Source organism: Ipomoea triloba, chromosome 4 (genome assembly GCF_003576645.1).
Source record: "Ipomoea triloba cultivar NCNSP0323 chromosome 4, ASM357664v1".
Classification (NCBI taxonomy): Eukaryota; Viridiplantae; Streptophyta; class Magnoliopsida; order Solanales; family Convolvulaceae; genus Ipomoea; species Ipomoea triloba.
Genome location: NC_044919.1, coordinates 9,067,295 through 9,092,300, shown reverse-complemented (window position 1 = coordinate 9,092,300; position 25,006 = coordinate 9,067,295). Strand labels below are relative to the sequence as shown.

Genomic DNA, 25,006 nt, shown 5'->3' with positions numbered 1-25,006 from the left:
TGGTTCAGTTTTTAAAAGAAAATATACTTGTTATGAATTATTTACCTATAATTGTCCAGAAGTTTTACCCTGTTTTGAAATGTATTTTTCACTCCTATTCATTTATATTTTTTGCTCTACTTTATTATTATTTTTCTCTGGATGATATTCTTTCCTCTAACATATACGAAGTACTCAAGATTAATGTTAAATATGCTCTCAAACTAGTATAAATAATAAAATTAGCATATTTAATTTAAAAAAAAAAAAGGTTTCAATCGTAAATTTGAAATTTTAAAAAATACAATTTACACGAATAGCCAATTATTATCTGGCTTGATGTATGACATAGATTTTATTTTATTTTTTCCCAATTCAGCACAGAAGAAGAGAGTGGGCGTAGGTTCACAGAAATAGTTAATAAAATATTAAAATTTGAAGTATCACATCAGAGGACAAAACGGGGAGAGTGAATGGCGGATTCTCTTCTTTTTATTATTGTTAATATTTTTCAGTTCATTACATTAATTTTTTTAAAAATTAATTTCATTTTTAGTTCTTTGATTTATAGATATTAGTTCATTTTTAATCTTTTTTTTAGAATATATCCTTTTGGTTCTAGTATTATTGTGACATGATTATTTTTGTCTTTCGTCAATAAAATTGTTAGAATGTTGATAAATATAATGACATTTCGATTTTTATTATACAAAGTGGGTTGACTTGTTATATTTTTATTTTTATTTTTATTTTTATTTTAAAAAAAATCATAATTGAAGACTAAATGCCCTTGTATTTTATGGAACTTAAACAGTTTTGTAGATGAAGGACAAAAAATAGTCATGTCACGTTTTCAAAAAAAAAAAAGTCATGCCACAATAATACTAGGACCAAACGATGATGTTTAAAAAAAAGAAAAGACTAAAAGTGGATTGTTATATATAAATCTAAGACCACAAATTGAATTAACTCTTTTTAATATAATTTTTAAAATATAATCTGTAAGTTCTTATATATGAGCGGAATTTACTTAATTAGTACATACTTTAATTTCCGATAGTCATTACGAATTATATACATATATATATATATATAAAAGTGAGTGAAGCATAGTGCGTGAACATGAAAAGTACGTAAACCAACCCTCCCATATTGATTCTCGCACGTTGCTGTCCGGCTTCAACTTCGGATGGCCAGAACACAATTGTCAATACCCTTACAAATTAAGATAACATTTTTTATAGGATATTTTTACACCAATGTTCACCTACTTTGTGACTAACATTAGTTCAGAGTTTTAAAATAACGTAAATTTTATAAATTGATGAGCCAATTTTAAAAGAAAGATTTGGTATAGGATGGTTAATTTTTAAGATCATTTCAGATCGAATTATTTTCTTAATATAATAATATAAATGTTGAGTAAGTGATAATAATAGTGAATTATAGTGGCGGTAAGACATTATAGTAAAGTATATGACCAAAGATAATAGAAAATAATAATTAAAAATAATTAATTTCATTGGTTAGTTATCATTCTAAAAACAAAGTGGGGTTTTAGTAGTGAGTTGGATAAATCACACTTGTGTGTATAATAGTTGGTTACACTTTAAAAATTAAAATTTTAATTTGTCCATTAGCCATGTTGAACTTATAAATATATAAAGACAAAATCTTATATGAGACGGGTCAGGTTTTTCATAAGTATTAAAAAAATTTTCATAAGTAAATATTCAACGTCTAATGTTACATTTTGATTTTCAAATATTATATTTTTTTCATAAGTAACCATCGATCAATTTATCCATAATTAGTATTATACCTTTATAAGTAATTGTTCAATGCTTAAATATTATAGTTAATTAAAAAATTACATTTTTATCAAAAGTATTATAGTTAATTAAAAAACTCAGTTTCATCGCTTGATCTTATTTTTGATGATATTAGAAATATAGCTTCTAGTTTTTTTAACTTAAGCTTTGTATTTGCAAAACGGTCTGCGAATAGAGTAGCCCATTGCCTAGCTAGGGAGGCCTTATCAGTGTCTGACCGTATGGACTGTTTTACCGTCCCTTTTCCTTCCATTGCTCATGTTTTGAGCTTGGACTTTATTTAATGAAATTACTTGCTTTTATTATCAAAAAAGAATTATATAACAGTTTTTGAAATTTGTTTATTCGTTAACAATCTCAATGACTAGGTTTTTTTTTTTTTTTTTTTTTTTTTTTTTTTTTTAAGTTCTTGAGATGCCAATTAGGAAAGAGGAAAGAGGGCAAGGCCAAAAAGGGGTTGACAATAATTTTTTTAAAAAAAGAGTTTTTAAAAAATGAGCCCAGTAGGCACATGCATAAGAGTCATTTCCATTTTTGGTCCTACTGTTATTGGGGCATTGCCAATTTTAGTCCACTTCATTAATTTTTGCCACAATGCAGCCAGTCTTATTTAGTCCTTGCCACTTTTAGTCCACCGTTAAAATTTTCGTCAAATGACCATCCAAAACATGGGTATTTTTGGTCTTTTCATGCTTTGGTCATCTCATTGACTCTTTGTAGTGGTTTTCCTTACACATTTTCATCCAATGAAGAGGTCCGGCGAAAGCCATGTGAACCACATTACAAACCTATGGCTTTCGTTGGACCCCTTCATTAGATGAAAATGTGTAAGGAAAACCACTGCAAATGTTAAGGAGATGATCAAAGCATGAAAAGACCAAAATACCTTAGTTTTGGACGATTATTTGACTGGCTGCAATGTGGCAAAAATTAATGAAATGGACTAAAATTGGCAATGCCCCAATAACAGTAGGACCAAAAACGGAAATCATAGGTGCAACTCGCAACTATCTACCTTTGTTTTTCCTTTTTTCTCTCTTGACAGGCTGCATGAAAAATCATTCATTGCTGGAGAAAAATTCAACCAAAAATAACTATCCACATTTATTAAAAACTAACCCTCTAATTATTTATTGTTTCAAAAATCATAAAAAAATTCTATTGGGGATGCTTTTAGAGTCGAGAATATTTTATGATAAAATAAAATTAATCAAGTTGGTCAAAATACTGATTTTCTAAACATAGAATTATAAGTTCGACTTTCAGTGAGAATGACCTATTGGTCACCCCACTAAGGGTAGACAAGATGGTGGAGGGAACACTTTTCAAAAAAAAAAAAATCATATTAGTATGAATATGGATAAGGTAACACTCCGACATTTTTCGACAACACGCTGATTCAATAAGGTCCTCAATGAAGGATTGATTTTTGAATTATTGAGTAAGAATTAAATAGTTGAAGACTTAATTAGTAAAATTGATAGTCGATGACTAATATATATATATATATATATATATATATATATATATATATATATATATATATATGACTCCTTAAGGTGAGAATGTGTAGCCCGGGAGAGAATTAAGAACCACTCACAGTCGTCCACGTGTCCAAATCTAACGAATCAGAAACACAGATTAAAAAAAAATGCAGTGGCATTTTCATAAATAATTGAATATCGAAGTGCGAGTAAATTGTGCTAAAAGTACAAGTAACAGTTTCATACAGTGCACCTAAGTGTAAGTAAAATGTATTTCAAATGCAAGTAAAATTACACTGAGCATCAATATTAATTGCACCTAACGTTATCATTAGTTGCACCGGATGTTATCGTTAAGTGCACCTATGTGAAATGCTTCATCATTAGGTGCATGAATGTTACCAAGGTAAATTACTTGCACTTGTAAGTGAAACTAGTTGCACTTGTAAGTGAAACTAGTTGCACTTGTAAGTGATTTTACTTGCATTTTTTACTTGCAAACTTATACCAGTTAATTGCATTTGTAACACATTTTAGTTGCACCAAAGTTGGAGTTATTTACCAAAATGCCACTGCATCGTTTTTTTTTTTTAAATTATATCTGATTCGTTGATTTTGGACGCTAGGACGGATGCGAGTAGTTCTTAATTCTCTCTTGGCACCATTGTCACTTGAGTGTGCCGCTATATATATATATATTTCAATTTGAATATACTAGAATAACATTTATAAGTCAACCAAGCACTTGAATAACATTCTTAAAATTTATTCATTCACTGAATCAAATAATGGAATACAAATCCTATTCTATTTCTTCTTTATTCTATTTCTCATGAAATAACATTTCTATTCCTTTAAAATTATTCCAGTAAATCAAACATGTTTTATCCTTTTTATGCGTAACTGCTATCTTAATTGTCAATCTAACATTAGTTTGACTAAGTTAATTTCATGAACTAGATTGTCATATACCTCGACCATTTAGACCTATGCCATCAGAATTCAGAATCAATTAAACGCTTTAGTTAATTATGTATTATTTTCTAGTTTCTTAAAATAAATCAGTACAACTGGATTGATATTCTATTCTTTTTGTTAGGTATAAGTATTTTGAAATTCTATTCTTATTTTTTATTTTCATTTTATGAAGTAAACGTGCAGATAATATGAGACTTAAGGTTCCATATGAGAAAGCAGTGAAAAAACGTGTGTTTAGAAAAAAAAAATAGTCGTAATGATGTGAGGTGTGTTAATTGGCAGCTAGTGATGCTGAAGCGATTGTGTGTTCGGGAGGTCCTTAGTTGATTGAAGGAGATGTGTCTAGACGATGTGGAATTTGAAATGGATGCCCAGCAAGTGGTGGGTGCGATTTAAGGGTTCGCCAAAATTGACTCTTTTAGTTTGATTATTAAGGATATCAAGGTGCTTGCACAATTATCACTAATGCACTATTATCAAACTTAAAAAAATAAAAAATTACTAATGCATTTAATAATCATGCTAACTGCTCTCTCAAATGTGACCCAATAATAGAATTAGATTTTACGGAGTATTATTGTTTGGGATAAGATTTAATTATTATTTTATAAACTTGTAATTTGGCCCCTTTCATAAGCGTTGACCAAATGTGGACTTTGAATGCATTTGGTTGAGAAACCACGTTTGTATTTGGCATGTTGGTGGGGCCCGCCCACGTTTGTAACTCCGTGAACAGTAGTAGTTGAATGCATACAACAATTGCACTCCCATAAGTCCTACCTGCATGTGACCACCACATGCGACCAACCAAAAGTCTTGCACTCTTGCCTTGTTCATAATAGTAAGGAACAAAATGTTTTTGTTTTGTTTTGTTTTTTTTTTCTTTTTTCTTTTTTTGGGTGGGGTTGGGGATAATCTATGTTTTTTTTTTTTTTTTTTTTGACTTTGTTAGACTATATTATGAATTTTGTGAACATGTTCTTAGGTTCATGAAGAGGTAAAAAAGTCAATTTAACTCTAAACCTATGAGAAGGTAAATCGAGACGATTTAATTTCGAGACTTAACACTAAAGAGTACACTTATGCACACAAGGAGTCCAACCCAAACTCATACTCCCAATGTTTGTGATAGGAATCGAGTCTCCGCCCTGTCGTTAGTTGGAAGCAAGTCGTGAATCTTGTCATCTGCTAAACCAATGCCATGGCCTCATGGGGCTCAATATGTTATTTAATAGCCCATAAAAGGTGACAGAGTGGGTAAAATATGATTCTCATCACAAAAGATTACAATCGCAAATTTAATTTTTATTAATATATTCGAGGTCTTTATAGTGTGATTTACATTTTCTAAATAGGTGGATAAAAATAACCGTGGACCATTTATGTACTAGTGATTTATGTGCAATTGCTAATTGTACTGTTTGGTTGAAATCAAAGTATATATATATATATATATATATATATATATATATATATATATATATATTGTTGATTCATATTATTTTTCCCTTTAAAAGAAAATCAAACTAAGTATTATTAAATGGAAGTCATCAAATTAAAGCATGAACACAATTGGGTAGGACATCGCACCATATGTGAGAACAAATCAAACTCACATGAAATTGTGAAGAAAATGCACCTTTTTGAAGAGATAATTTGAAAATTAGATTTTAAAAAATGGAAGGGGAACTCTGCGTCTCTGCTGCTCGGATAATTTCTACGTGAAGAACATAAGAAACATGAAAAAATGAAGCAAAAAATTGATAAAATGAATTAATAAAACTGGGCTAAAAGAAGCCAATATTTGATTGCTACAAAATAGCCCAAATAAAACTAAATGACCCAATCCGTCTCATTGGGCAAATTATACCGTGCACCATGGTGCACATAGCAATGTGCACCACGTACCTAAACGACGTCGTTTTGAGCATTGTAAAATAATCGTCCGTTTTTTTGGAAATCACGTTTCCCGTTTCGGCTGATCTCTGTATTTATGTTAATATTCTGTGTATTCCAGGCAATCATTCTGTGTATTCTAGGCAACCGTTATGTGTATTCATGTTAGTAACACATGTTGTGATCTGTTTGTGCATTCGAATGTTTAGGAGGATGATTTCTGTGTATTTTGTGTCAATATTCTGTGTATTCATGTTATTAACACAGGTTGTGATGTGTTTGTGCATTCGAATGTTAGGATGATGAGTTCTGTGTATTTTGTGTCAATATTCTGTGTATTCTGGGCAAACATTCTGTGTATTCTAGGCAAACGTTCTGTGTATTCTAGATAATGATTATGTGTATTATAGATAATGAATTCCCTAATGTCATTCGTGTCTGCATCCACTAACACCGAAACGACGTCGTTTTACGTACGTGGTGCACATTGTTATGTGCACCGTGGTGCAGGATATAACGATTGGTCTCATTGAGACCCGTGAGACGATCTCACACAAGTATTACCCTATATTTTCATATTGATATGATCCAACCTTACCCGACTTATGGATAAGGATCAGTCTCAAACAAGTGTGACCCAATAATAAGGAAAACAATCTCCTAAATTTGGTTAAAGAATCTTCAATCATTACATTGTGAACCATGATCACATTGCAAGATAGACCACTAACAAACATGTTTATTTTTTAGATATTCATTTAGTATATTATAGGTTCATTTTTAATATATTAACTAAAATTTAGACTTTCAAAGTTTCAATACATTAAAAATGAATTTTCAATATACTAAAAATGAATTTGTAATGTAAACCATGATCTATGGTATAATTTGTCAAGAATCTTCTAGCTGCCATTCTCATAAATGAGCAATCATTATTACACGGACAATGGTCCACACAACAAATACATTTTTAATATATTAAAAATACAATATTTTGCACGTAAAGTACATTATTTGAAAGTACATTATTTAAGTATTGAAAGTATATTATTTTATATACTATAAATAATGTACTTTCAGTACAAAAATAATATATTTTTAGTATATTAATAATATATATATTCATGGCCCACACAACTACGTGGATCATAGTTCAGACAATAATTTGTCATAAACAAGATAACGCATCAAGTCCAGTTGCTGGTGCAGAGGATGAAATAACAGACCGCCTTTATCCAACCCATCAAATATTATATACATTTAAAAAAAAAGAGAGTAAATTAAACTATTCAAGAGGGTATAGTCGGTAGTCCGAGTACCGCATAAATATAAATGGTTTCTTCGTAGGATAGCGTTTTGCGAACAATTTTGAAATAAGGGTCAAATAGGCTACCGAACTACACACGAAACTGCAATTAGGCCATCAAACTAAAAAACAATACAATTGGGTCCCTGAACTACACAAATTCATGCAAATTAACCCAAAGTGACTTGTTGACTTGATCTTCCGGTTACCAACTTTAAAAATAATATTTTAAAATAATTTTAAATTAATTAATTAATTAAAATTAAAATTTAAAAAAAAAAACAGGAACAAGTCAATTGGGTCCTTTTTTTTTAATTTTAAATTTTAAATTTAATTTTAATTAATTATTTTATTTAAAATTATTTTAAAATATTATTTTTAAAGTTGGTAACCGGAAGATCAAGTCAAACAAGTCACTTTTGGTTAATTTGCATAGATTTGTGTAGTTCAGGAACCCAGTTCAATGACCTAATTGCAGTTTCCTGTGTAGTTCGGTGGCCTATTTGACCCTTATTTCAACAATTTTCAATGGAACCTGTTTTTCGATGCTCCGTATGATCCCCTGCTGGCTGCTGCATATATATGCTTTCTTTTGCTTCGTCAAAGTAGTCATGGCAAACAACAAAGTGATATGGGGGCCAAGAGCCTGGGCCCACTTATCGGACGTCCGCCAGCGCTCGCCCTTAGTTCAGTGCATCACCAATTTCGTCTCCATGGATTTCATGGCCAACACGCTCTTATCCGCCGGAGCTTCCCCTGCAATGATCCACTCCGCAGACGAAATCCCGGAGTTCACTCCTAAGGTGCATGCGCTCTTGATAAACATGGGTACGCTCACTGCCGACTGGCTTCCGAGCATGAAATTGGCGGCGCAGGTGGCCAACCAAGCCGGGAAGCCCTGGGTGCTCGACCCCGTGGCCGCCGGCGCTTCCGGTTTCCGGTTAAATGCTTGTTTGGAGCTTTTGGGGTTTAGACCCACAGTTGTTCGAGGAAATGCCTCTGAGATTCTTGCGCTTTCTAAAGGTTGCGTTGATTCTAATTCTAAGGTAAACAGTACTATAATTCCACTTTTTTTCCGGTTTTGTCCCTCGTAATTTGTTACCCTGTAAAAATCATGTTAGAAAATTTGTTATTGTTTCTTTCCACTTTGACATTTCTTCAATAACCTTCTTATTGGGGATCTTTGTAGGATTATGAGTTATTTGAATAATTATGTTTAGACATGCCAGAAACCAAAAGTCCAAAAGGGCTGCTGAGCTTGAAATTGGAAAGAAAGGCTTACACATTGCCAAACATAGAGTGACTTGTTTTGACTTTACCCATGTATCAGTTCTTTTTTACTACAACAAATGTGGGCATAGCATTTTGCATTTGTGATATACTGTTGTTAATTGTATTGATTTTGTTTCTTTGCATTCTTTCATCCTCTAGCTAAAATTTAGACGAACCTTACTAGAGCTTCGTGCCTCCATCACAGAATAATGGCTTTAGACTAGATAGTTTGATCAATGCCAGTACTCATATAGAAGTTGTCAAAGTTATTAGATTTCAAATCATGGTTGACTCTTTTTCTGTAAAAGAGTGGGTTCCATAGTTGGATAATGAAGAATTGCCTCAAACATTAATATATTGGTCAATGTATGTTACGGAGTATTAACTATTATGATGGTTGATCATTTTCTTGTTAAAAATAGGACATTATGATGGTTGATCATTTTCTTGTTAAAAAATAGGACTTAATGAACAAATCCGGCATTATGCTATGTTATTTTAACTCTATGTGGAGATTGTTTCCGGGAATCCATGGCCAAAAAGTTGAGGGATTAGCTTTTGGGCATTCCATTCCCCTATATCCCACCTTTATTTCTTTTGTGTATCGTGTGATCAACTATGAAAACAATATCATGCTCTCTTCAAGTGAATGAATTGAAGCGTTTATTCAACTCATATCTTTTAGTTTGACTTCTCTTAAGGGTGTCGACAGCATTCATGGTTCAACGGATGCTGTAGAAGCAGCTAAATCCCTGGCTCGAATAAGTGGAAGTATAGTTGCCGTTTCTGGAGCTACTGACTTTGTCACGGATGGCCAAAGGGTTATTGGCGTACAAAATGGCGTGCCTATGCTGCAAAAGATAACTGCAACCGGATGCTCTGTGACGGCCCTCATAGCCGCCTTTGTTTCAGTTGATCCATCACATGCTTTGGAAGCCACAGTTTCCGCCTTTTCCGTCTTTGGGATTGCTGGTGAGGCGGGGATGGAGACAGCTAAAGGTCCAGCTTCACTGCGTACAAACTTGATTGATTCACTTCACAGTCTATATGAAGATACTGTGCTTTCTCGGATCAGCATTATCAACTTTTAAGTCTTAGGGGATGCTACTTGAATGTGTTTAGAATTTAGAGTTGCCCCGAATTAGCCCAACCGAGGTTCAGCTGGATTAGTCGCACCAGAACAATATAGAGAAGTTTGTGTTTAGAACTTGTCTACAGCATGTAGTGAATATAAATAAATGCATTCTTGCAATAATATTGGGATTTTTCTTGCCTATGATCTGCCACTCAGGAACCAATTGAACTACCCGCGTGGGGGGTAATATGGGAATTTTTTCTTCATATTCATAGATGAGGAGAGATGAAAAATACAAAATATTTGAGTGAACAGACAGATAAAAACACACAGATGAAGATGAATAGTTATCACACAAAACAACCCACAATTCTTATGTATTTGTTTCTTTGTACAGATGAACCATCTCAGTAGGTAAGATGGACAGCCATCCTCAGCAGTGTCTGTGCACCATCTGTGATATGCTGACCGGCCGGAATGAGTGATCTGAGCTCCGCAAACCCACAGGCGTTCTTGAACTTACCAGTGCCTCCGGTCACCGTGAGCCGAGACATTGTGCTTCCTATCTTGTACACCCCGAAGAAGTTAAGGCTGTCGCCATATTCGCCTCCTTCAAACATGGCGGTGAACGCCATCATCTGTGTGCTGCCATCAGCCGAACTGGAGACGTAAATCCCTTGAGCTTTGCCAATGGTTTGCGTGCCCAACTCCGGGGTGTTTGTCAAGATATCATCGATCACAGTTATGGTCCCAAAACCGAGCCCCAATCCATCAGGTCCAAGCTGGGTTGCAATGTTGTTGTTGTTGTTGCCATTGTTGGTCACCCCCGCAAATGTCGTCCCTGCCAGCCCGGTTCCCAGAGGAATCCCGTTTATATTGAGCGTCGGGATGGCGCCATTCGCGTTGGGAATGGCCACCGCGTCCTGGGGAGGCTGGAAACCGAGCGGCTTCGCAAACGGAACTTGGCTGCTGTAGATGCTCCCCAGCAGGCCCGTGATCGGCCGCGCTGTTGGGTTGTTGCCGCCGAGGATGTCGTGCATGTACATCTCAAGAACAGGCGGCTCTCCAGCCGCCTCGGGGTCGGCTACTCCTGCCACCATGACTGCCACATTCATGGCTGCAAACACCATTGCCAGTAAAATAGATGATGAAGATTTCTTGAACATCTTGAAATTAAACCCAACAATCTGCAAAGACTGATGTTTTTCTATGTTGTATTGAATCAGATGTTCTTGTTCTTGAATCTTGATGGAATGATCTTGAAATTGCCAGTTTATATAGTAGAAAGATAATAATAAGCAAAAGAGATGGAGTTGTTAGGGGATTCCAATATGGTGCAGTTGAAGTTCCAACAAAGTGTTTCTGGTACAACCAAAACAAATATACTTTTATTTCCTTAAATATGGGAAATTTATTCTGAATTTCCTATGATTACAAGAGTCCAAAGATTCATCTGGATAACTGCATCACCTTTACAACAAACCAAGAAAGAATGAAAAAAAAAAAGTTTATTGCAACTTCAAACCATATTAACCAAAATTAGAAATGGTATTCATTGCAATAATGGTTTATCCAAGAAGAACATTATTGTGATGAATATCGTTTGTAATTTCAGTGAATATGACTAATTACTGCAATGAATATCAAAACTCATTCTGAAGCTAGGTTTTCAACTTCCTGCCCAGGCTGCTCTTCATGATCCATGACTTTGATTGGTCTGATTGTGGGGTACATCAACTTCCACACTGCATTTAATAGAAGCCAAAAAAGAAAGAAAATGAACCTTTTTTTTTCTTTTTATTTTGTGTATGAATATCTTAGCTTGGGGAAATGGTATTTACTACCGACTCTGTTACAATGCAATATCTGTTCATAACTACTTTTCTCAACCTATACTGCCTCCCTCCCATATAAGCGTGCAACTTGGTACCACTAAAGTTAAATGAGTAAAGTGACTTACAATATAGAGCTGCAGCAAACCACTCATTAACAATCTTGACCCAAGTGCTAGCCCAGCCAACATCTATGCTCCATCTGTTGTTTATAGAGTTAAGAAAATGTTGATTAGATCACCATAAGTTCTGCTAGGAAATAAATATAAACATGCTTGTTAAACGTGGTGAATATTGTTGTTACTTTCTGGGTAAACTGTCAAGATTCCAACTGATGAAGAGCATTGCAAAATACATGGCCCCCAAGGAGAACACCAGGTGGAAGAAGCCATACTTGTAGGGAATATCATCCTCCATCTCTGCTTTCCCTTTACGAAACTGAAACGACAAATCAAACGGTTTTCTTTTTTATCTGTCTCGATGGTTTATGTCATAACTGTTGAACAAATAATATATAAAATATAAATGTGTAGTCTCACTAACTGAGCACATCGAGGTAAAGAACCATATGATTTCCAATGTGTTTTCTCAAGGTTTAAGGATGTCTAACCTGAAATGTCTTGGAATCAATGCCAGTGGAGAATGTAGCCATGACTATTGCAACTATAGCTATAAGAAACCCCTGAAAAGCAGTGGCACAAACTATCAACCTAACATTGCTCCCAACAACAATAAAATGAATGAAGCTCAAAAGCATCCCATCTTATACATTTTTTATGACTTGGAAAACCCGCAACCACTACCCGAGAGTGTGCACTGAGTAAATCCCGCCTTGTAACCCTAGCTGACAAAGGATCACAACGAGATAAACTAGCCTAAGTTGCCAATAGCTTACAGGTTCAAACCAAGAAGGCCAATAAGCCACTCTCGCTGGAGTCGAACATATAACCTTATAGTTACTAAGTCAACAGTCTGACCAACTTAGATGGGGTTGCCTACCTATCTGATACATTTGTTAACACAGAAAGACATGAATGCTTACAATGACAGTAGTCCAACCACCTCCTCCACTGTTCTTATTCTGGGGGCTGCATTTTGCCATCCCCGGCTCGCTGCAGATATAACATTCATCACTAAAACATTACATTTTTCGATCTAATGAAACATAGACATATATGCTCGCGTTGTAAACACGAATCTAACCTTCTTATCGCGCTCCAACAGAGGAATACGAGGTAAGAAGCCATAATCCCAGAAGACAACAGACCTCTATTCACCTGTCCTAAGCATGACACAATTGTTTAATTTGTCGCAAATTCAATGGGAGAACTGAAATTCTAGCATAGATTGAAAGGCGAAAAAGACTATAAACAAAAGCGTTACCTTGTAGTGCAAGGATATGACCATCATTACAACAAGCAGAAGCGCGGTCCAAGAGATGAAGAATATGTTCAGCGTGCACGATGATTTGGAGGCATAAAGCATGTACATTACAGCTATCCCACAGACAGAAGAAATGTAGAACACAGTCGACATGAATAATCCAACCGAACAGCTGTTTTCGGAGAATAATAACGAAACATAAATGAGACATCATTGGACTGCCTAACATAGACCAGATCAAAGATATATAATACATTCGTACATATATAATATGCTGAAGTTCATGGTAGGTCTTAGAAAACGACCATCCATAAGAAAATAAGACCTACTAAGGATTGTAATGTGAACCTTTGCTTCTTTGTTTCATCGGGCATCCAGTAGTTATTCCACCATGTAATGAACTCGATGACGCTAACAAGTTGAAGGACAAGAAAAACCCTGCACCCCATAAAAAATCGCAGATTTGTACATGAAAGAATGCTATCTAGCTGATAAAACATTAATTGATAATCGCTGTTGTTCATTCAAGTCTTTCTAGGCTACAAAAGGGCACAACTTGTGACACTGTCCAAGGAAATTGTCCTATCAAAGGTATCACTAGGAAAGCTTGTAAATTTCTAGGTAGAACCGGAATGAATAGAAGATTACCCTGCACCAACACGAGCAAGTTCGCCTGCATAGACAGTAATTTTTTTTACTTTTAATTCAACAGTAAATTGTATGGAGCAAGATTGAAGCTTATAAGTGGAATTGTAATTTTGGGCATACCGTATAATTGGATGTAGTCCGAGGGGATAAAGAATGGAACTGCCAGACAAACGATTAATATAACAAATTTAAGAATCCACCACCCAGAATGCCAGGCATTTCGAGCTTCGCACAGTTTTCTTGTGTAACATGTCAAAAGAAACATGGCGAAGAAGAATATCTGAATTGTATGTCAAGGAGCGATCGAGCTAGAACTATGCAGACAAGCTAGCAAGGAATTGGGAACGAGTGTCTTATTTAAGATATATTTGGCCATCTCACATATGGCATTAAGGGTGAAATTCCAATAATGAAAGAGTGAATTGAAATTTCTCTTAACTCTAACAGGCAAAAGATACAAAGCATCCTAAGCTCACGCGAAGAACTCCCATCGTATGAAAACATTTGGCTCCCTCGATTCCACAAGCTCTAGAATCTGCAGCAAAAACCACCATGAATAACAAGATTCTTCTATATAAGATCGAGTTTCCCGGAGGATTAAATTGCAGAAGTTAAAGAAGTTTTGCTCACAATGAAGCACTGGGATAAAGCGTTCTCCATAGTCACGAATGAACCAGGCTACAAGATTTGTAATCAAGAATATAATGCCATAAGAATAGCGAGCTCGCAAGGACTTCTTGCTTTTTACTTTATACTCAGCTAATTTCTGCTGCCACAATAATCCCAATTGATTCTCATTGCCAACCACCTCGACTTCTGCTACATTAGCTTCGACCTTTTGGCCCGTAGACTCAACCATCCTGTAGGTTTGTGTAAAAGCCAGTCGCAAAATCACTACATATATATAATCCCAACCACAATCACATTAAGCAACAACAAATCCTAGGATAAACATTAATAGTTAATTAACCATTTAGCCTGACACTACAATGGATATATGTTTTCCTAGGATGCCATTCATTGTGGTCATATATACCCGAACTAATAAGGTAAGAATTTCGATTTAAAAACTCAATCTAGTATGACTTATGAATGAATCTTGAACTGGTCTAAAAAATGACATAATTAAGCTGGGAATTGTGAATTTTGTTCATCAACCCCCAACCACCAAGCAATGCAAGAATCAGTTTCATTTTAGCAGATAACACAAAGTACAAGAAACCAGCGCAACGACATAATAATATAGGGAAAAAGAACAACATTCTCAAGCAGCACTCAACCTTACTTGTAAACCTAAGAATTAAGAAATATGCCTACATACATACATTGTTTGATTTTCAAAGGATAAAGTGGTTAAACTTCTAAACGTGTCTATTTAACCAAAACAAGTTTCTTTCATCGTACATTGTCTGAAACAGGGACAACCTCAGTCCAAAAAAGACATGAATTGTGAAGTGTGAAGCCTCCCCAGTCCAAAATATTCTGCAAAAGTAACAAAACTGAGAATGCTATCAAAGAAAGGTGAGAAATTCAGTTCAGAATGACAATGCAGCAAGGAAAATTACAATAATAATGGCAGCAGAAAACAAGTGTGAAAAGGGATGAGAGTAAAGTCTTTACCTTTGATAATATTTTCTTGCTGGTTTGGTTGGTTGCCACTCTTCAAGTCTTCAGCAAGAAGTGAATGAAAGATGTTTTATATTTAGTCTTACACCTCTCTACACCTATAGGGGTCACATTTTAAGTATTTTGAACTAAAAAGTATTAACTTTTTTTCCCTAAATAAAAGTTAAAAGTGAAACATCGATTTAACCAAAAACGAAAATAACACTATCACAAATAGAATAAACTTAAGTTAGATGAAATTAGTGTTAATATTAATAATTGCATGTTAAATCTTCAATGTCAATTTCTTGGCATGCTAAATCAACTTTTCTTTTTTTTTTGGATATGATTGATAAACTTAGTTTCTTGTGTTGAATGATAAGAAATAATGAAAATTCTCCAAAAAAAGAAGAGAAAGAAATAAAGATGAATGCATATTTTTGTTGGTAGAAAGACTTTACAGTGGAAGACAAATAGAGGAAGACAAGAAAGTAGGTTAGGCTAAGAGTGTAGATTTTGACCACATTAACACGCCCTTAATCTTTACACTAATTTTGGAATTTTTTTTTAAATAATTGGTGGGGTCCATGTCACGCGGCATATCAATTCTTCAATTCCCTCCATTCTCCTAGCCGTTGAACACTTACACGTCGGGCGGTGCTCGAGACTATCTATAATAATAATAATAATAATAATAATAATAATTCAATGGTAAAAGTTGGTTTTGAGTATCATTTAAAGAATTGCTATTTATATTAGGGTTTTTTCATAATGGGAGGGTAATCATCAAGTTAAGAGTTCTTAGCCGGCACCTCACTTTAGTGTGTTGTGATAGCGTCTCCATGCGTAAGCATTAAATGTCATTTAATAATGTCTAGTGTCAAACCAGATAGATTTTGACTACCAGGTCAGTTTGGACTACTACTTAGACAACAAGCTAAGTATATTGATTAAATAAATACAATAAACAATAATTTATTTGCTCATGTGTTTATATGATATATTTTTGAAGTGTCTTTTTAACTTTTCAAATATAATAAATATTAATATTAATTAAATTATGAAGTAAAATGATATTCATAAAAGAATTTGACATGGTGCCTTATTTGCTATAAAAGTATCATATACTTCAACGATTATATTGCTTTTTGCGCAATATAGAATAACATAGGTGCATATAGACTATTATAAAATTAAGACTATAATAATATAAGTTCATATATAGATTATAATATATAGTTTTATAAAAGCCGAATAAAATTCGTTCAGTGATTAGTTTGAATTATGTTAAAATAATTGATAAAATATGGAAAATAAAATAGTTGAGAAAAGAATGAGAAACTAATACCGTTATAACAATAGGGATATTTTTATCTAAAAAAACTTTTTAAATATAAAATATAATATACTTTTAAATGAAAAAAGAAAATTAAGATATAAGTCCCACTCACTCTTTATATATAAAGTTATATAATCAATAAACATGCTCAAAAGCACCCCCTTCATAAGTTTTAAAGCAGCTAAATATTTAAGGCCCAAATTCGAGATCTCAAGTAAAATTGAAAGTGACTTACACCATCTCATCTCATCTCAATAGTTAAACCATGGATCTGAGTTCACCTTGCAAGGTGGACCCATCACAATTTACATATACTAAATGTTCACAATTCAAATTATGAACATTAAATATGTAAATTGTGAACATACAATTTATAAATTGTGAAGATTTACAAAGTGACATTGTACACATTTGTACTACTGTTTGACTCTTCAACTCTACATCTTCCAATATACATTAATTACAACAATAATGTTCTCACTGTTGTAGCTTGTTTTCATCTGATTACTCTTTTTAAGTTTTAAATGATGATATACAAGTAATTAGGTATGGTATGATTGGGTTTAGTTGTGTCCTTTAGAGTGAGTCAGTATGTAATGTAGGAAGGAAGTGAAGTGTGGAGGGGACAGTAATGGATTTGGTGAATTTTGGAAGGAATATTTATTGGCTAGCTAGCTTATCAATTTGAGGATTAAAAGCTCTACATATATAAATAATTGATGAGAAGTTTACTAAAATAAATTATATATTGAGAAAATTTCCAGCATTTGTCTATAGTAATTAAATGATACCCATCATTTCATTAAAAAAAATTCAACTATAATATGAACTCTATTCCACCTAACCTTGTTTAAATTCTCACAACTATGCAATCTTTTCATGTACATGGTAAGGAAATCTTAATGAGCAAGTCTAAGAAGGTTGTCTCATATATGTGGCACTAATGTGACACTCAAAGTCAGCAAAAAAAATTCAATAAGTAGGTTTAGGAAGTATTCTTGATCAAATCTGGTAAATTCTAATTTGATGTATCATTAAACACCACCAACGTGACATCCTTTTAATTTGTAAAATGAAAATAAATAAATCAATAAAAATGAAGGTGATTACAAGTAGTCTAGAACAAATAACCTTTTTTAACCTTTTTTGGATAGGGTGCCAATTTGGCCCTTTCCCATTGGCCAGCCTTCTACCTTGGTTCGACAGGCCACCATGGTCCTAGCCAAACCATGGTGGAGCACACTCACTTGGGTGGAGAGATTGATTTTTGATAGGTGTGTTGGTTCATGGGAGGTTTGGGTATTTAGTAGTATTTTAACTTTCTTGCAAGATGTAAAAAACTGGTTGGCGAGAAATGTGATAGTTGATAAGGAAAACTTAACGTGTATGATTGTGGTTTGATGGACATCTTGACCTCATTGTTCTTAATTATGTCTTCGCTCCTAATCCTTGCCACAATATGAGGGTGGGGAGGGGGGTAGCTTATGCCCTTAGCTTGTCCCCTAGAGACATCATCATCATCAGCATCAAGACTTCTACCTTACTTTTCTCACTTGTCATTGGTCATTGGCTAGTATGTCTGTTTGGTTAGCAACTTCCCACTATTTTTCTAGTTACCTTGGTCAGTTGGTTGTGCCATAGGATGAGTCTATTGAGTCTTTGCTATTCCCTTATTTTGTTTATTCCCATTGTAGTCCATTTACAATATTTCAAGGGTTTGAGTCGCTAACAATTCAATATTATTTTTCACACTTATTTCTTGACTAGTCTTTTCCATGCGCGATGCGCAAAGAAATATGCCTAATATTTATATTTTTAAAAATATTTAACAAATTCTTATTAATTAAAATCTAAATAAAAAAATTATTTATTTTATAATGTTTACAAATATTATTATCATTAATTAAATAATACTCCCTCCGTCCCATTTTACCTGTCCTATTTACTATTCATTGGTCAAACCAACTCTTTCTTCATTACTTATTTTCTTTAGTAATTTTTTATTATTTTTAAATTTAATTTTTTTTTGTGTTTAATAGTACTTTTGATGTAGTTTCTAAATATATAAATTTTATATATTAATACTAAACTTAATATTATGAAAAATTGGATTAAAAATAACTTCAGTCAAGCCTCGTTAAACGAACCAGACAACCAAAATGGGACGGGAGGGAGTATAAGAAAATGATAAAGTAGATGCATGTACATGATAAAATTAATGGAAAAGATAACGGAAGTTATAACGGTAACAGTATTTTTGTCCAAAAATTTGTATAATACAACTCTAAAAATACAATGTACAAAATGGTTAGCACTAAAAACATGGACATAAATGAAGAATATAACTTTAATTGAGACTTATTATGTTTTTAGATTAGATATTAACTAGGTTTTATGGTGAGCTATGACCATTATAAACCATCACATAGTATTACGAAGTAATAGATATTATGGTTGTTTATAGTTCATATGGTAATATGGACCGCAATGCCAAATGGCCCCTAGGCCCTAATAATAGTATCAACTACGATCTCGAGTTATATTCAATTCCCTGTTAATCGATTCGGGTCAAGTCGGGTCATCTTCCTTGTTTTCCTATTTCCAGTTTCATCTGAATTGTGAAGTCGGAAGTCGTTGGGTACTTGTTTAATCCATTTCTCCAGTGTTGGGTGTTGCTAAGCTGAGCTCCGGCATTGAGAAACCCTAGCAAATATGACGGAGGCAATGATAAGGAAGAAGCCTGGCATGGCCAGCGTGAAGGACATGCCGCTTCTTCAGGATGGCCCGCCGCCTGGAGGTTTCGCTCCGGTCCGTTTCGCCCGCCGGATCCCCAACACCGGCCCCAGCGCCTTGGCCATTTTCCTCACCGCTTTTGGCGCCTTCTCTTGGGGCATGTATCAGGTGGGCCAGGGCAATAAGAAACGCAGGTCATTCTCTATTGGATCTTGATTTGATTTGATTACAATTCCGAGGATGTTTATTGAATATCGTAGTTGATTACTGCGCATAAATAATAAATTACACTGAATCTTAAGTCCAACGCTAGGGACATCGAGATTATATGCGCCTTTGTTTTGTTAGTTAGGATAATATGAGGTGAAAAGCTATGATTTTTAATTGAAATTCTCTGTTATTAAATGGTAATTAATGAATTTATGAAGATTTGAGTTTTAGGGTTATGTTGGTTTAGTGTTAAATGAATTGAAAGATAGGCTGGAATATATTCCACTATTCCAGTTCAAATTTGTTCATGCTTTTAAATTCTGACAATGATGGTTTGAAATAAAAACAATTGATGTGGCAATAGCAGATTAGCAGTGCCACCTTGATATTAATGTTAAAGAATAGATGAATTTCAGTGTGATATTGGTTTTACTGTTAAATATGAAATTGTTAGCTTGCATTGCATTATTGCAATAAAGGATAATGGTGACAACAGAAATGTCTTCTTGCCATAAGGTCAAAAAATAGATGAAATGAAATACGGAGTATGTGTTTTGCATTTGGATATGAAATTGTCAATAGAGGACAGAGGCCGCAATGGATTGCCACCTTGATGGTGAGGGGTGCTGTAGATCAATTTTGAAGTTTTCTTTAAGGTGAAGACTGAAGAGGGATTTAAGTCATTCAACTGAGGCCTATACATAGTGTACCAGCTGGTGCCATTGGATTTCTAGTAAATTACAACTTTAACTCAGGTGACAGCAAATTCTCAGAGCCAAAATGTAAATTTTATTGAACAACTATTGGACCGGTCATTCTTCATCACAATGAATATTGGACACTAAGGAATAAGATGACTGAATGAAATGGAATGCTAGGAAGGAAGTGTTAGGACACAAAAGTGATCATAATAGAAATAAATTTGTTCAGAGACAAACAAATTGAGAAAAAGTAGACTAAGATACCTATGGATTTTGCTATGATTTGAGAGATAGGGCTAAATGGCTACATTTAAACTTACTTGGGTAGAAGTATTAAGATATTATTGTTTTTAATTTTTTTTACATACTCAACCAATGCCTACAGATGCTGCCAAAGACCTTTTGGTCAAGCGGCACTGCTGCATAAACCTGCGACTCTAGATAAGTGGTCATACGTTTGATTTCCAACCCTTCAAATGTATCCCAAAAAAATTGTTTAAACTTGTGTCTGCCTATTGTTTCCTCTTTTCTAAGTATCAATCCATTATTGCTAGTTACTAGATGTATGTTACCATTTATTATGCTTGAAATCAGTTAGCATATAAGTTTGTCTAATTGTCTCTAACACTGTGGGTGATCTTGAATGTGTTGTTTATGATGTAAGATATGGCATCTTTGATTTCTCAATTGAATAATACATCAATATATAAGAGATATAATAGATTACATCTTGTAAGTTGTAACATGTCAAGCCTTTGGTATAGAAATGATAGAGCATCTGTTATGGAGCTCGTAGCCTCCTTAAACTCTATTTATTTTAACAAAATCTTTATCAGTTAGGAATTAATATATTATCTTAATCATAATCTTAATTATATTAGAAATAGTTACATATTCCCAATCTCATGAAAGTAGGAATATTATATTCCATCAATTGTTAAGATCAAATTAATTCCATTTTTGAAACTAATTAACGAATATCTTTCTATTCTCTCTGTATAATGTAAGATCTTTTGATATAACTTTCTAAGTTGACAGCCAAATCACAATGAGAATAACGGAAACACTTTCAGTAATATTTAAGAATAGTTATTTTGGAACTATTCTTAAATCTTTTATAAGTCACACGTGACACCTAGCCTATCTCGACTTCCAAGTTCCAACTGATAATGAAACAAGATAACAACGTGCGGTCTTTACAGAAATGGCCATTAGAGTTCATACAAAGTATGAATATTCTAGGATGTACAATAAGTATTTTCTCATCACATATATCCTTAACCCTCAAAGATGAGAAGCTGGGTATATATATCTAATAGAGTATACCATGATTTTGACATTCTGCAGGGCAATAAAGGAAGAAAAATATGCTGCTCGTAGGGCTATCCTGCCCATGCTACAAGCCGAAGAGGATGAAAGGTTAGCAACTTGGTACTTTTTGTTACCCTCTAGCCTTACAAGGATACATTTTTCTTCTTTTCTCAAAGCTGCTTGCTTTTTATAGATTTGTCAAAGAATGGAGGAAGTATCTAGAGGAAGAGGCTAGAATTATGAAAGATGTGCCCGGCTGGAAAGTTGGTGAGAGCGTGTACAACTCTGGAAGATGGATGCCCCCAGCAACCGGGGAGCTTCGACCTGATGTCTGGTAAGGTCTACAGATGCACTGTTGGTTATAGCAGTGAAAGCAATTTTTTTTTTTCCCGATTATTGCAGTCTTTACTGCACTTGGTTGCGCTCTGCGCTATTATCGGTGTAATAATGTACCTTAAAGGCATGCTTTAATGCAAAACATTGATACATGTTGGAGTGTATCTTCTTTTCAACATGATTTAGTTTGCTTTTCTCCACATGGGAAATCACTTTTACTTGGTGACCATTGTTTGATCATGTAATCATTGAACATTGAAGAGCAGAATTGTCCTTACCTATTTGTCACTTTATCACCCTTTGCTTTTTATAAAGAACTGAACAAATCTATCAATATTGATGTTGGTTGGTAAATTGACACATTGGGTATAATCATGGCTAGATCACAAAGTGTGATGAGATCTAATAATAAGTTGGGGCAAACTGTATTAATACAACTAATGATTAAAACTACACTCTTGAATGAATGTGAAAGGAGAGTTTTTTTTTTTTTTTTTTTCCTATAAGACTAACATGCAACACAATTTTATTATCCGCTTGGTGAGTATGAATCTGCCAAATTCATTTCGATCTGCAAAATTTGTGAATCCACTTAGACTATGTTTGGCAAACCGAGCTGAAAAGGTAGCTGAAAGCTGAAAAGTAGCTGAAAATTGAAAAGCTATAAGTTCGAAGCTGAAACCTGAAGAGCTGTTATGCTTAAAAGTGTTTGGTAAAATTAGCTTTTTGATAAGCTGATAAATGTAAAAAGACTAAAAAGGACATCTTCATACAATTTAAATAATTTTAAATTTAAATAGGCTTGTTTATATATTAAAATATAAAATAATGAAATCAATATATTTAAATAAAATATAAAGTAAGAACATATATTTGAAAATATATAAAGTAAAAAAAATATTTATAATTCATAAGATTAGTTCATACAAAAATTAATGTTCAAACATAAATATCAAACTGAAATTACAATCAAACATAATGAAAAAAAAATGTCAAAAGTCATTTATTTAAAATAATGAGGATAAAGATGGAAAAAAGTTAAAAAGCTACTAGCTTATTTTGAAAAGCTACCCCAAGTAGCGTTTCAAAATAAGCTCTTATTTTAAACTACTAGCTTATTTTGAGAACATTACTAAACATAACTTATAGCTTATTAGTAGCTTAAAATAAGCTATAAGCTCCTAAATAAGCTCTGTCAAACAGAGCCTTAATTAGTAGAAATTTGCCACAAGCAAATTGGATTCGAATTTATCCCAAAATTATCCCACTATCACCTAATAGGAATTGTGAAAATTACAAATATGATTTCAATCACTTTGTATTTTAGAAACACAATATTTTTGGATATGAATAGTACACGACATTGTAGGGTTTTTTTTCGTATGATAAAACTAGCTAGCTCAACAACTTTAAAGTTGATTGAACTACTTACTCCAAATTAAAAAAAAAAAAAAAAAACTTGTTGCTCAATAATTGAAATTAATAGAAAAAATGACAACTTTTGTTTTTGGACATAATTCGGGATTTTTACCATCAGACACAGTGACTAATCCCTCACTTCATACTCAAAGACAAATGATCGATCCCTGGACATTTGGTTAAGGATGGATGAATCACTTCTATTCAACCATACTCCAAATTATGGCAACTTCCCCACTATTAAACTAAAAACACTACACATTTTTGTCAGTTCATCATCATCATCATCATCAATATCAATGGGAGAAGTATGGGATCTAAAGCTAAAGGGAGTGGAATATGAATACATTGAAGAAGACATTCCCAACAAGAGCCACAAGCTGTTGCTATACAACCCAGTCCACAAAAAGGTTCATGTGCTTGACCATGCTGGCAGGCCAATCGCTGAGTCCCTTGTCATTCTTGAATATATTGAGAAAAAGTGGTCACAATTCACAAACCCCACTTTTGCCCATTGATCCATTTCAAAGGGGCCTTGCAAGGTTTTGGATTCAGTTTAATTTGGACAAGAAAAGCTTTGCAATTTCCGCTGTAATTTTAGAATATATATTGTCTCTTTTGTATTTGGACTGCACATTTATCATATCATAGATCAGATGTATTTGAATGCATGACATATTGCATGAGGTATTGAAATATGTATTTCCTCTTAACTAAAAGAGTAAAAGACTAATTTGGAGAAGGACCAAAATGAGATAAATTAGCCTAGTAGCTGACCAACTCAAACCAAAAAGGTCAAGGCCCATAGGCTGCTCTTATTAGGAGTCAAACTTGTAACTTTATAGTTATCAAGTCAGCAATATAACCAACTTGATTGGAGTTGCTCCCATCATAAAATTGGAGAGGTAAAAGTATGATGGAAGTGATCCACCATCACTTTAATTGCTTCAATTCCACCATTCTCCCAAATGCACACTTAGTTGAAGGGCATAAAATCTTGCATATCTTTTATGGTTTAAGGCTTCAAACTTGCAAGCAATAACCTTCATTTCTGTCCTTTAATGACTATTGTATTACTTTTTATAGGGTCCTATTTGACAGAGGCTTGGGAAAGAAGAATTTCTTCAATGGGGACTCAATTGGATTGGTGGATATATCATTTGGGTGGCTTGAAGCCATGGAAGAAACTGCAGGAATACAAATTTTGGGGTCAAATACATTACCAAGATTGCATGCATGGATCAAGAACTTGTATGTTGTACTTGTTCCTGTGATCAATGAAAACCTTCCTCATCACCAGACATTGTTAGAATATATGGCTCACAAGATAGAAAATATTGTTAATCATTTATCTATATGAATCGGTACCAATTATGATTAATAACACACAATTTCTTTATAACATATACAGACTTCTCTCAATCGGTTAGATAGACAGTCTAACTCTGTAAGGATTATACACCCGAACTTACCTGACTTCTTGTGTAGTAAATAAAGATTATATGCCTAAACTTGATATTTGAGCTTGAACAAGTGGGACTGTGCTAGATTATGTAAGTGTATTTAGTTTTTATAGTATGCATTAGTTTTCTGTAAATGGAAATACTGAAGACTAGTTCTTCAGTTACTCAGTACTCTTCTTGTATAGATATAATAAAGTATAAAGT

The 25,006-nt window shown here is 33.8% G+C and overlaps 5 protein-coding genes across 6 annotated transcripts; 3 read left to right on the top strand and 2 right to left on the bottom strand.

The window, feature by feature from the left end:
* Positions 1–8,004: 8,004 nt before the first annotated feature.
* On the top strand, positions 8,005–10,023 carry LOC116017065 (hydroxyethylthiazole kinase). Its single transcript, XM_031257583.1, has 2 exons — positions 8,005–8,521; positions 9,449–10,023. The coding sequence occupies exons 1-2, from the start codon at positions 8,021–8,023 to the stop codon at positions 9,836–9,838; spliced, it is 891 nt and encodes a 296-aa protein (XP_031113443.1). The 5' UTR covers positions 8,005–8,020; the 3' UTR covers positions 9,839–10,023.
* A 206-nt stretch (positions 10,024–10,229) lies between these two features.
* Positions 10,230–11,147, bottom strand: LOC116017066 (dirigent protein 16-like). Its single transcript, XM_031257585.1, has one exon. The coding sequence runs from the start codon at positions 10,986–10,988 to the stop codon at positions 10,230–10,232; it is 759 nt and encodes a 252-aa protein (XP_031113445.1). The 5' UTR covers positions 10,989–11,147.
* Positions 11,148–11,188: 41 nt separating this feature from the next.
* On the bottom strand, positions 11,189–15,370 carry LOC116017064 (probable serine incorporator). 2 transcript variants are annotated; one of them, XM_031257581.1, is made up of 14 exons: positions 15,306–15,370; positions 15,090–15,167; positions 14,316–14,545; positions 14,144–14,220; positions 13,806–13,965; positions 13,686–13,710; positions 13,386–13,475; positions 13,038–13,209; positions 12,858–12,931; positions 12,697–12,766; positions 12,265–12,336; positions 11,959–12,092; positions 11,783–11,856; positions 11,189–11,567 (listed from the first exon to the last, which is right to left on the bottom strand). In XM_031257581.1, coding segments are annotated over exons 2-14 (1,275 nt in total). In that variant the 5' UTR covers positions 15,092–15,167; positions 15,306–15,370; the 3' UTR covers positions 11,189–11,472. The 2 variants fall into 2 exon arrangements, with proteins under 2 accessions (XP_031113441.1, XP_031113442.1); XM_031257582.1 differs by having other exon boundaries at positions 15,111–15,167; positions 15,306–15,343.
* A 3,793-nt stretch (positions 15,371–19,163) lies between these two features.
* Positions 19,164–22,201, top strand: LOC116015333 (NADH dehydrogenase [ubiquinone] 1 alpha subcomplex subunit 13-B-like). Its single transcript, XM_031255370.1, has 3 exons — positions 19,164–19,556; positions 21,621–21,692; positions 21,778–22,201. Exons 1-3 carry the CDS (start codon positions 19,342–19,344, stop codon positions 21,920–21,922), a joined length of 432 nt encoding a protein of 143 aa, XP_031111230.1. The 5' UTR covers positions 19,164–19,341; the 3' UTR covers positions 21,923–22,201.
* Positions 22,202–23,524: 1,323 nt separating this feature from the next.
* On the top strand, positions 23,525–24,699 carry LOC116015744 (glutathione transferase GST 23-like). The gene is given in 4 exon segments (XM_031255917.1): positions 23,525–23,830; positions 23,832–23,925; positions 24,228–24,261; positions 24,426–24,699. Coding segments are annotated over 4 exon segments (708 nt in total).
* The last annotated feature ends 307 nt before the right edge of the window (positions 24,700–25,006 follow it).